General features: G+C 43.0%; 1 protein-coding gene across 3 annotated transcripts in view; it reads right to left on the minus strand.

Moving 5' to 3' along the window:
- The window catches only part of dlc1 (DLC1 Rho GTPase activating protein), a 107,480-nt gene that overhangs the window by 14,375 nt on the left and 80,127 nt on the right, over positions 1 to 12,978 (minus strand). For all 3 annotated transcript variants that reach the window (XM_061772246.1, XM_061772247.1, XM_061772248.1), the window contains 5 exons: positions 10,170 to 10,241; positions 8,738 to 8,819; positions 4,773 to 4,836; positions 1,589 to 3,249; positions 818 to 997 (listed from right to left, as the gene is read on the minus strand). In XM_061772246.1, coding sequence (XP_061628230.1) covers positions 818 to 997; positions 1,589 to 3,249; positions 4,773 to 4,836; positions 8,738 to 8,819; positions 10,170 to 10,241 — 2,059 coding nt within the window. The remainder of the gene's footprint in view (positions 1 to 817; positions 998 to 1,588; positions 3,250 to 4,772; positions 4,837 to 8,737; positions 8,820 to 10,169; positions 10,242 to 12,978) is intronic.

Genomic DNA, 12,978 nt, shown 5'->3' on the forward strand with positions numbered 1-12,978 from the left:
CCTCAGACTGATTCTGAGAACCACATTTTGGGAGTACATAGCAAAAGGAGCAAATTATGATCTTGACTTGGAATTCTGAATATGTGCAGGGTTCCAGCTGCCAACAAGTGGCCTCTGTCTTTGAGCAAAGCCCAGAAGTTCTATTCCTGTCCTAAGAAATGACCTCAAGCTCGAAAAAAATCGACACACAATAACATAATTTAGGAGACCATTTTCTTCACAGAACTTTTCTACATATCCTTTATTGAGAAAAAAATGTAGAGCATTGTTTCTAAAGCTAGACTGGCATTTCCAATTGAAGTCAAAATATATGTTTTTTCTGCAGTTGCTTAAGTCCTATGACTATAGCTAGCCTGTGGATTTCCCCATGAAATTTTGGTGGAAGTCACATGAAAAAATAAAAAATAAACTATATGCAGATGACTAGAGAAAACGGTGTACTTCAAAGAAATTGGACAATTGTGAGGAGAATGAACGCGATTGAGTTGGAAAGGTGGATGATAATTGTTAAGGACAGATCTTTCCAACCTCCAGCTCTTGTAAGACCATGCGTGTGAACGCCAATGATTGCCCCTTTGAGAAAAAGACAATGTAACCCCCTTCCCAGCAATTACAGGTCTAGGAAAAGAATGTGAAACCTAACCTCTGACGACAGAATTTACAATGACCTGCAGATGGAGGAAACAGAGATGGAGACGGTACACGAAAGCATTGATTGAAACCCGGACTGCAATTTTCATTACGTGCCTGCCTTCACTCTACATCACTTCGATATACTGTGACCTTCCCTTTGTATGGTTTCATCCAGACGACTCACCAGCTGAAGCCATGTTTGTTTGTTGGGGTGTGCCTCTCCAGAAGAGCGGTGAGCTGCAGCAGCGAGAGTTTCTGAAGAAGATTCATCTGCAGTACAGACTGGCAGCTAATCTGGAGCTGGGCAGAAGCCAAACTGGGCCGATGGGAGTTATGGAAGCTCAACCAGCGGAGTTTCTGTGGCCTGGAGCACAGGGGGAAAAAGAGAGGAAGGGCAGATGTTAAGAATAATGTCGGCTGGGAAAAAAAGCAGTAACGCTTGTTCTTTTGCATTCAAACTAAAGCCATGACTTACAGCCACGCACAGACACACAGTGCTTACAGTATTATCAAACAAGTGATCAGTTTTAAGGATTACAGGGATTTGTGTATACATCAATCAAGAGTTTGTCGAAAAACCCCTGTCACCAAATGTAAGGCTGTTAGTGGAATCCTAGAAAAGCAGCAACAGTCCCCATGGAGACCAGGCAGCATTCCAGAGAATTACATAAGGAGAGCAGTCTAAGCGTGTCTCCTGTTTAGCCTTTGCTGTCACCGGCTATAGAATACGCTTTGTGTTGGTAGACTTTGTCTTTCTATTGAACAATGACATGCTTTTTCCATTCGCAAATAATGAACGCAAAGATTGTCTGCAGATTTACAGAAGCGAAGATCTGTAGAAATTCAAAAAGTATGCTTTTTTTGCCCCGATAAAATTGTCACTGAACCATTAATAGTTTGTACAAACTGTATATTAAAAATCAACGGTAAGTCACATTCTAGGTTGTTGACTGACCTGCTGGTTCTTGTTAGTGATGCTCCAACACCAGAATCCCTCCTCTCCCTCATCCCTTCCTCCCCCTCCCCCAGCGGGTTCCCTGTGCTGTCTTGGTCACTTCCATTCTCGGTCTCTTCTAGATGGTTCTGCAGAGGAGAGGATGGGCATGGTGAGGCAGAGTCCAACGCTGAATCAGAGTCTCCTTCCTCTTCCTCCTCGTCCTCTTCATCTTCCTCCTCACCGGCCACCACAGCCTCGGACCAGGCGTTCACGAAGTGCTGCAGCCCGCTCACATGTTGTAGCACTTCCTCCAGTTTTCGGTCATCCCCCTCCACAGCCTCATCTCGCTCTATGTATGGGACGTTGTCATAAAAACTGAGGCGGCTGTCCACTGAGCCAGAAGAGACCCGACACTGCCGTCTACTTTGCCGTCCTCTTAGGATCACAGAGTTCCCATTATCATTACCATTGTTATTGCGTGAACCCCCATCTTGCAACGCTTTGGGGAAAGTGCCTGGCTTGTGACCTTCTGGTAAATAGAAAAAGAGCCTGCCTTTGTTGTCTTCTTCTTCCTCTGCTTGGCTGCCATTCTCCTGAATTCTGTGGTTGTTTCTTTGGTTCTGCTCGTCAATGCTCATATCAATATTTGCTTGACACGGGATAGGTGGGGCCGATTTGGGCGTTGGTGATGGTTGCCTATCGGCTGCTTGCTGGAGAAGGCTGAAGGGATCAAAACCCTCCAAGTACATCCCCCCTCTCTTACCGGAGCCCGCTGCGGTGCTGTGGCTACGAGCGCGAGTCACTGGGCTCGGTGTGCTCACTGTACTGCCACTGCTGGCTTCTGATTGGCTGCTCCCAGTGCTTCCAGTGCTACCGTTGCTAGTCTGAGTAGAGTAGGATACAGAACGATTCCTGTTAAGTGTCATAGTCTGAGTTGAATGGTGTTGGTGATTAAGGTTCTGGTTTAGGCTGATACTTGGGATATCCACACAGTTGAGTCTCCTCAACTTGTCATCATCAAGACCCTCTTTGATGACAGGGCCGCTGATCTCAATCTTCCCACCACTGATGCTCCCTTTCTTCTTTCTCTTGGAAGTGGTGCCACTGCGGAGACGAAGACTTTCCATCCTCTTTAGAAAGCTCTTGGCTCGTGAACGTGTGCTTTTATCACTGCCACCGCCACGGTCCAGACTTCCTCCAAGTTCTCCCATTTTCAGATCGAAGGTGAACTGTCCGAGCCTCTCCAAGGGTGATGGTGGCAGCCCATCAGACAGAGAGTCCTCATTAGCACACACTGACCCGCCTGTACCTGACGATGAACACACGCTCGCTACAGAGCTCGCACGCGTGGCTCCAACGGGAATGGCTTCATTTGGTAAATAGAGGATGGCGTCACGGCTCTTCTCCTCTGCTCTTCCGCCACTACCACTGCTGTGGATGGAGCCCACTTCAGGCTGCTCACTGAGATCAGTCAGCACACTCTCCGAACTGTTTCCCTCGCATAGGGCCAGCTTGGTTTTTTTGGATACTTGGTCCTTTGCTGGAGGTAATTGCGCGCTATCTGTGTACAAAGAGGAGAAAACCTCCAGCTCCTCCATCCGGGACCAGCGCTTGCTGTCTCTCTGAAAGGTCCAGCGGCCACTGATGGCACAGGGTTCATCCTCATCCGAGTCTTCACTCTGGATGAGAGCGAGCGAGAGAGTAAAAGATTATTTCCCTTATACAGAGGCTGAACAATACATTCGTGGCGTATATACTTATAGTCATTACATGAACTCGTACACATCTAAGCGTGGCCAAATTCTCATAAATCTCGAAAAACCCTAGACCCTTGACCATCTGGTGCATAAGTTACAGCAATTTTGTTCCCGGTCGACCAGAAAACATGTTTCAACACTTCCTGACTCCATGGAAGATATTTGCATACCAGAGAATATGGAAGCCACATTTACCACACATGCATCTTCTCTCAATGCACACACCTTCCCCAGCTTGGTTAATCTATCTCAGGCCCTGGAGCAATTTCAGGAAATTCCATTATGACCCCATAGATCACAATAAAGCCAGATAGACTCAGGTCACTCGCCTCCAGTCTTTAGTCAATCTGTCTGTATTTTAGCTGTGTCAGACAACCTCACTGATACCGCCTCTGTCATTCAACACTTACAGTCTATTCTCCCAGATTCCACAGATGACCCCACCTCACCTCCCTGTGGACACTAAATAAGACAGTAACTCAGTTGACCTTTAACCTATAATGATCACAACCCCTTTGAAAAGACGCAATGCTTGGAAATTAGCAGTTAAGATCCAGATGCAAAGATCAAGTCCGCAAAAGACGTATTTCTGTAATTTCAAATAAAAGTCAACAATGATTCAGCTAAAAAAACACATTGACTTTTACTCAACAATGATTTAAGGACGACAACGGGGGTTTTGGGGATATCTTTAACACATTCCACAGTAGCTTGTTTCTGATGTTATGTTGGTTGGAATGCGAGATAGCAATAGACAGCAGCTGATAGGCCAAATACACCTTCAAACATTTGTCAACATTCTGCAGCTATCTTATCAATTTATCAAAGCATTCTCTGCGACATGTGTGTGAACATCACTGTGCAGAATGAAAACTATTATTACTATAACATAGAGGGCGTAGACAAGAATTTAAGAGAGGCGTGGAGAGATCAATGCATTCCTAGGCTGTATAAGAAGCTGGTTGTCATCCCACTAGGAAGGCCAATGACCTCTTTGACTGCCCTGCTCCAAAATGAAAAGTGACATACAGAGGGTCATCCCAATGAATAGCACCACAAACAGGACAAGGGTGTTACTGTGTAGCACTTAAGACCATTAGGGAATTAAGGTTGATTAGCTTAAAAGACAGCAATTCTTGTCTCATCTATGTCAGGTTCTACATTACTTGAAAAACAGAAATTTGTTATGTGCATTGAAGTGGACAGTTTTTTTAAGGGGAAATCTGCCACATCATTATTAATGTATTAACAGCTTTTTTTCTCTAACTGTTGGGGCCCCTTGCAGTTCTCTTGATTTAGACACAGGTTACTGCTCATTCAATAAGATGAGAGAAAACCCAGCTTCGCCCTGTAGCTAGCCATAGACTTATTATTGAGGTGATGAAGTGGAAATGTGGTTGCAGAGAATGACTCATCATGCGTCTGCATGTGCACTTTATACTCACCCTTTTTCTTTGCGGTGATATCTCCAGTCTCATTAGAGCACACTTGTTGAGGGTGTTGAGCCTCCTGCAAGGAAACACATGCATGTAATAGATTATATTTAAAGTTGACCCCAAACGCACAGGGTGTAGAATAGAAGAAAGGAGGGAATATAAGGGAAAAGACAGAGGATGTTGTGCTCTCAGGGTGCCTAATGAAGTGCTGAAGGATAATCCCCACATGAGCGTAAAGAGATTGAGATGGAGACAGCAAAAGGGAGAGAATGTAATCTGCTGAAGTGGCTACGAAATCTCAGGGAGGGGACAGAAAGCTTATCCTCCCAGCCACCTGGTGAAGCGGAGCGAGAGTGGTGGGGTTCCTCTGGAGAGCTTTTAGAGGAGATCACGTAACAATGGAGAGATGAAGGGATGGAAACTGAGGAATAGTTTTGCTGGAGGAGGTGGGGTGGCAGCCACTGAGGGAGGAGACATTGATATGATAGCTTCCAGATGTATGAAGGCACACCTGCTGTGCTTTATGATTGAAAGCTGGAATTTGATGAAGCCAGCTTCATTAAAAGGCCATTAGCTTCCTCTAACTCCTATGCTAACTTATACAGCAATGACACAATGCAACTGTATGTGACCACTGCTACTTTTTTACTTTCATGGGCACAAAACAGGCTATCTCGACACCCTCTTAAAATAATGGCTTAAGTCATTTTTTAACATTTTTCAGAACACACAAAAAACTGCACCAAATGGTGAATATATGATATTTTGTAATTATCTCACTCAAAAAAGTAATGATAGTAGATGACTATTGACATAGTCATAACAATGTCTGTCAATTATGTTATGGAAGAGGAATAAATTACTTTGGCAAATTTTTTAACATGCCTTTATGACTTGAGCAATTTTAAACATTCGACTCAGTCAATAATAAAACATAACTAACAAACCAACTAAACATAATGCTGAGGAGGTATGTGCATCTCCTCACTTCTACCTCCAGCTCTTCTTTGCTTGGTTCTTGACTGATGCCTATTAATGTGGCAAATTGTCAAAGAAGTGATGACACTCGACTGGCATGACCTGTTTCATTGACTGGAGGTCCTGGAACTTTCTCTCCTTGATTGGTAGAGCACATGGAAACATTCTTATCCATGCCATTGGCTCATTTGGCACCTGTACCCTCTGTGGCAGTTCTTCCCACTCAGAGTCCTCCGAGAAGGACCGCTTGAAATGGACCTTGCCTTCACTGCTAAACTGAAGAGCCTGCAAGTCATGCACAGTTGGATCTCCAGCTTTTTTGCTAGGTCTGATGCTAATGAAGTAAGATCCCTTCAGTTTCTGGAACTCATCATGCTTGAGCACCTGCACATGGTAAGGTGATGGCCTGAGTCTTGCAGTGTGAAGTATGATGATTTAATCTCTTGGCGTGAAGATATCAGTAACTATTTTGCGTTCAATAGTAGTATGCATGCTGTCACACTCCATTTGTGTGTGCCATGCAACAAGGTATTTCTGTGTTATTAGTACCCCATATTTCCTTGCAAGCTCAGAGAATGCATTTGCCACACATGCATTGCGGTTTTGATATCCGCAACCATCGCTCCACACTATGATCTCCTTGAGTTCTGGATAAAATGGTGATATTGAAGGTGTGCAAATACCTCGCTACTGAGGTCGCCCTCCGATTCGTCCCAAATGTAGCAGTACCCTTCCTTTCAAGGTGAAGAGGGTGGTGTTATGGACCTGCAGTTTTGTTTTATAATACAGGCTGCTAGCTTTGATTTCTGGGCACAGCAGCACAGCTTGCAAGTCCATTGACCAAACAGACTTCTCATTATTTGCTGAATCCTTGTCACAGGATTTCTCTTGCCTCGCTTCATCTTTCTTGGTGACATGTGCACCATATTCGGCCTCACTAATATTACCATGTTTGAATGAAACGCAAACATCACACTGATCTTTCCGTGGAATGGATATTGAGTAGTTCTCTTCATGGAACACATTTGTGAAATATCGAATTGAAACTGCCCTCACTCCAGCAATTGCAGCTGCCTGTTGATATTCCCGGTGTAGATGGGAGATGGTTGTGCCCGCATGAAGGAACTTCTTGTCCTTATAGGTCTCTGTTCTTCTGCAGTATTGTGCATCAACAGTAGGCAATCAATCCTTAAGGAAATCTTTGACATCAGTTTCAAGCTTTGCATGCTTGCCGCTCTTAGGACCAGACTTAGCGAGTGGCGTTGCCGCTTGTTCATCATGGTCGATGGTGTCTTTGTTCAGCCACTGTATAATGGTTCTTTCAGGGAGACCAAGTGTAGAGGAAAAAAGTGCCTTGCACACTTTGAGACTCATTCCATCTTGAAGTTTCAGTTGGTAGGACAATGATGAATTGCGTCAGGATCCCTCAGCAACTTTCTTTTGCTTTATGTTAACCTTTGTGACCAGAGTGGTGACATATAAACGAAATTCTTCCCAGTTCTGAAATATCCACTGCCGCTGCTCTTCTGTAATGACTTGGCAGTCTCGGGTTGAGACTCGCTGACAGAACTTTGAGTTGCAGGGAGGATCCCTAACCTTTGCACCTATTTCTTTGTCACTTTTACTTTTATATGACATTCCTTTGACACGTTTATTCTTGGATTCATTTTGCTTCCATGTTCACGGACAAAGGCGTTTAATTTAGTTTCCTTATTTAGATCATAATGTGGAAAAAATGAGACAAAAGCTGTTTTTGAAATATTGTTTGAAAAGAGTTAGCAGAAAACCTTTCAGGTGTAACAGCCACAAGATTCTGCAGCCTTTCCACTCTTTGCGAAATGCTAGCTAGCTTCATGGTCTTAGACATTTTGCTGACAAAAAAGAATAAATAATAATGTCATATTTATAGCTTAGTCTATATCCATAGTAAACCTTATCACTTACCAATAGGGCATAAGCCCTGAATCATGGAAATAACTTCGGCTGCAACATATATTTTCTTTCTTCTTGAAACAGTTGCCATCTTGAAAAGCTTGTAAAAGTCACATTGTTGTTTGACTTAGGCAAAATCAAATGGCCCAAGTCTCACTCTTGACATAGGCCATTATATTCTAAGGGTAAAATCGCATGATCTGTTAAAAGTGAGGATGTGGGCGATTTTACCAGAGGTGGCCGGCATCATGAGGAGATGATTTAGCAACAACAACAAAAAAGTTTATGTGAAAAAATGACTTACCATTATTTTAGCAACGTGACTTTATACAAAACAAGGAATCAATTTCCCATGTGGGTTGTGGCTCAGTCACATCGATACATTTTTCAACAACTTTAAAGACAGGATTGAATTTAATGTAAAGAACATTACGTGACAAAGCAGCCTATAGTGAGTTCTGTGCTTTCTTCTAAAGCAGCCATGTATAACGATTATTTCCGCACAGGCCACCTCAGTTATGGTTTACCCCACATATGACTGTGAAAACCATATAAATGTATATTCACCTCAATATGAGCAAACAACCATTGTTCAGTTTATGTTAAGAAGGTATTTTGGTGAAAAAAGATTGTAATACCTGTTAAAATCGAAGAAAAAATTAAGTTCTGGTACCTATTTTCTGCTAAAATTAAAACAACCACCACAGTTAGCAAGAAACATGAAGTAGACACGTTTGAATTGCTTTGGTGGGTGACATAAAGGGATTTGGCGGGCCACATCTGGCCCTCGGGCCTTGAATTTGAGCCTTGTGCTTTGAAGGCTCTTAGAATCGCACACAAAAAAGGAGAATATATGACTGCAACATGCTTATCATCATCATATCGTCATTCTTTCATCCCCCTCAGTAACTCTCCAAACTATGCCTGCTTTTGAAGTCATACCCTCATGGTTTAATTGAGGTGGCATCAAGAGATAAGTACAGAAAAGAGGCAATGGAGGAGCAAGAGGAATAGTGCATAACATCAGAGGAAGAAGAAGGGATTTGTATCGGAATGAGTTTCACCTGCAGAGAGCTTCAATGGCATCCCGATCAAGGAAGTCGTGGTCCCTGGTGACTGAAGAGATGTCAATGGGAAACTGGGCATCTGAAGGGAGAGAGAGGTCAATGTTTTCAGATCAAACTCAACAACACCCACTCAAACACCCACCGAGGTCTTCCGTCCCACCTTCTCCCCCATACAGCCTGCATGAAAGCTAAAAGAGGAAGTGGCATCTTATCCGACCAAACAAACCCAGCTGCAGCTTTCAGAGGTAGCAGGCAGGGGGGATGTGGAGCACTGAGGGATTGATTGAAGAATGACAATAGGCACGCCACTGCAGCTTGGAGCTTCAACTTCCTCCTAATTCTTTCTGCTCTCAAGTCAACCTCATTAACAGCAAATCACTGCTCAAGTAAGTGCACACGTCAGACACTGAGGCACTGACACAAGGTGCGTATGAGAACACACTGCTGGGCTAACATTCAAGCACTTGTTGGAATGTTCTCACCCAACCCCAAATGGGAATCTTGCATCTGAACCATTAGGGTTGGTGATGATAAGAAAATACTATTGAGGGAATACCAGCACTTTCAGCTTTCTGTACCGACACAGACCTATCAGTCTGCTTATCTTTAGTGGGGCTGTAGTCTTGACAGCACTGACAATAGAGATTGTCTCATGGATACAAGAGAAGAAAAATGCATCATCCATTGGCACAAATTCCTAATTGTGTTTAGCTGGCTAAACTGTGAAGCCTGCAAAATGATGGATTGGTGTTTTTTAGTTTGTCTCTACTTCACTCGACACGGGTGTATGAAATTAGTGTCATCACCTTATCACAAAAACAATGAGCCTTTCTCTCCGATACTGTAGGAAGCCTTTCACAGTTAACCGGGACTGAATTTAGAGCTCCTGACAAATACAACTTTGTCCTGCAGTTACATAAGAGAAGGTCTATGGTATGCCATACTGTAGTTGGAAAAGAGAGACTCATGAATTTGGGGAGGTTTGACTTTACGATGACAAGTGAGAAAGACCTTTGGTGCTCAGTTATCATAGCTTAATATATAGTCCAAGTTAATGTTTGGAATACAGAAAGTCCTGCCTCCAATTGTATAAGAACAGTTTAACGCTGGTGCTAAGATCCCTCCCCCCCCCTTCACTCCTCAGGAATGTTTTTCCAGTGGGAGGTGTGCAACAAAATGAACACAACTGTGCATGATTCCACATAAGCTTAATTACATCCACAGGAAGAAGAGCAAAAGATTGTGCTCCCACAGTTTGGTCGAGTGTCGAGCATGTAAAATAAAACCGTGTACTGCTTTGATCTCAGTTGACTCTAATACAATTAGATCAGTTTGTGAACTAGGATTTGTGTGGCTAAAAAGCCTTCCAGAATTCTCACAATTATGATTACACCGTCACTCTCCCTAGCATCAGTAGGGGGATGCTTACCTTCATAAAGCTGGGCATACTGTGGGAAGCCTGCTGCTCGGAGCCATGTACAGGCCTCTTTGGCTTCAATCTCTGCAATAGAAAAAAACCCAAAAGAACACAGAGGCTTGTCAGATTGAGTGACACAACAAATTGAAATTATGCCATTCACAGGTACAAAGCATATGAAGACAATTGCGTGACACAAACATTTTGTCATCACAAAGTCTAATTGGATTGGTTGTGTAGAGGTTCACGCGGCTGAACCACGCTTAATTCTCAATTGAAGCCCACTGACAATGTCTCAACAATTGTTTAGTGCTCCAGGAAGTGGTATTGAAAATGAATGGGTGGGTGGACAAGCGTAATTTTATAAAAACCGAAAATCGAGTTAGTTTGCTGCTTATCAAATTTGAACCCTTTGACCTCATTAGCTATCTCACACTTGGTCACTCACCTCTCACATGCTTTAAAAGCTGGAGCTCAAAAGCATCCTTCGTGCAAATGGTGTTAACCCTCTCACACACTATGTGTGTGCCACTTAAGCTCCTTAGCCAGCACGCTGATGCTTTTTTTCACATCACTTTCAAACATTGAAAATGTCTTTGTTGAATATGTTTCCGTGAGCCAGCGATTTATATCATGTAAATCATTAAAGTTATCATAATAAAAAAATGCATTGGGGTCTTCTCACAAACATGTGAGAGCTATAATACAATCTCACAAAGTGTTGTAAGCTCACATGTCTACTAAATGGTACAAATGAGTGAATGAAATCCTTTATAGACTACAGTAATTACCTGCGAACGCTATTTAGATGACATATGCCAAATGTCTGCCCACACCCCTGTTTCCCCAATTGACTACATCTTCCCCTCAGTAAGTGTTTTTTGTAGACCGAAGACAGACAGGAGTCTGTCTCCGGGCCTAGAGGAGCTTATTTTACAATGCCATCTTAAGTGTTGTGACAGCTAGTACGAATGTAGCACAACCATGGGAAACCCTTGTAAACAAAACAAGCGTTACAAAGGCAGGAAGCGATGCTGGTAAAAATCTCAGATGAAAGTGGGACTGTATGGACTGAAAATTACTCATGTGAACTTGTGGGAATATATCAATCAAAAAACATGAAAACATGCAACACAAAAAAATTTAACTTTGCCAATTCATAAGAGCTGCTAACAGGATAACCTTTGAAGCATCAAGTTATACTTTCACATACATGTCATAAGACCTGTTTACTGCGATTTAAGGAGAACAATCACTATTCAAGAAGTGAAATTTCATGCGTCGTAACGGTGAGACTACCAACTGAGTTTTCATGCGCTAAGGAAAAATATGGTTGACAAACATCGGTCAAGACTGCTGCTGCAAAGGCTCTCATCTATACCATATATACTCATTTACATACCAACAACAAGACTAGACGGCAGACAAACCCACCAACAACAAGGTGTGAAACGAACAACGCAGGGTCTACTCTTCGCCTCAGCAGGGGCCAGCAGCTTCTGACGCAACAACTCTGACACCAGCATGCACCCAGTGTCAACTAACTTATTAAAAAGTATGTTTTACACCTATTTGACAAATGAGTTATATTTGTCACAGGCGATGTGCAAAGCTTGTGTGAGCACATACCGTATGTCGGTGTTGACACCCATACTTTGGGGTACTAAAAGAAAGGGGTAATTATCCAAACATCTGAAAGGACCTGGAATTCTTCAGTTTTCTTCTGTATCACTCTGTGTCACTCTGTGTGTGCACATACAAGTCTGTGTGTGTGTTTGAAAGGACCATCCTCATGTTTAAAGACAAACCACTGTAAAGACAGTAAAGCTATTAAAATGCAAATCAGACATGCAAACAGTTAGAGTTACTTGGATTTCAACCCCCAACCCCCCCTGAAAAGACGAGGAGATCCAATAAATGGATTAGGAAAGAGGCTATCGGCTGACACACCCCATATGTCTAGTGCTGATCAAAGTGACTTTGCAGTGGATTTTGGAGCGCCTTCAAAGAGAAAATATTACAACAGTAACCACCGTGTGGATTCAGAAAGCAATAGGCATAGATCTCAATTCATTCACGGACTGAATATGAATAATATATACAAATAATCGTTGTTTGTTTGCAACAGAAGGCGGGCAGGGGCATGAGGAATCTGGCACAAACATTCCAACAGGAGATGCTTAAGAATCAAAATGTAACCACAACTTATCCTCTGCCACAGAAATGCATTCCCAAACCACCCCTTCCAATTATTTATTCATCGTTTGGTTCCATAATTTAATAATTTTGTTGAGTTTTTTTTTTTTTTTTGGTCTTCCGCACTGTCCATCCCAATTCCTTTGACCTCGCCAGGGAACGACCTCACTTCCCCTTCCTGCTTCCCTCGCAGGAAGACAGCCGAGTGGCGCTGCAGTGGCTGCTGACAACCAGACTGTAAGGGCCTGCCTTCGTTTGTTCCTGGCTAGATAATAGGTGGGGAGGCAGCCAAGGCAAACAATGGCTTCTGGGATTGTGTGTACGCAACAAACGTCCTCACGGTTGCAGAGGCTCTAAAGCCATAAATGTTTTACAGCACCATTTTACCGTTAGAAATAGTAAGGTTACGGCACCTTGAAAAAAAGGTTGCGTTTGATGACATGTGCGAAGGTGACGGAAGTATAACTCATGAAAGCACACCGACCAGCACTTGAGATCAAGACCAAAAGCAACAGGAAAATTACTACATACTGTATCATAGTTAAAGTTATGGTAAAACTGACCACAGTATATCCTAGTTGCACAGTCAGGACGAATTCCTCTTCATATTTAGTTTCTTTATGTA

The sequence above is a fragment of the Phyllopteryx taeniolatus genome, chromosome 4 (assembly GCF_024500385.1).
Source record: "Phyllopteryx taeniolatus isolate TA_2022b chromosome 4, UOR_Ptae_1.2, whole genome shotgun sequence".
Taxonomy (NCBI): Eukaryota; Metazoa; Chordata; class Actinopteri; order Syngnathiformes; family Syngnathidae; genus Phyllopteryx; species Phyllopteryx taeniolatus.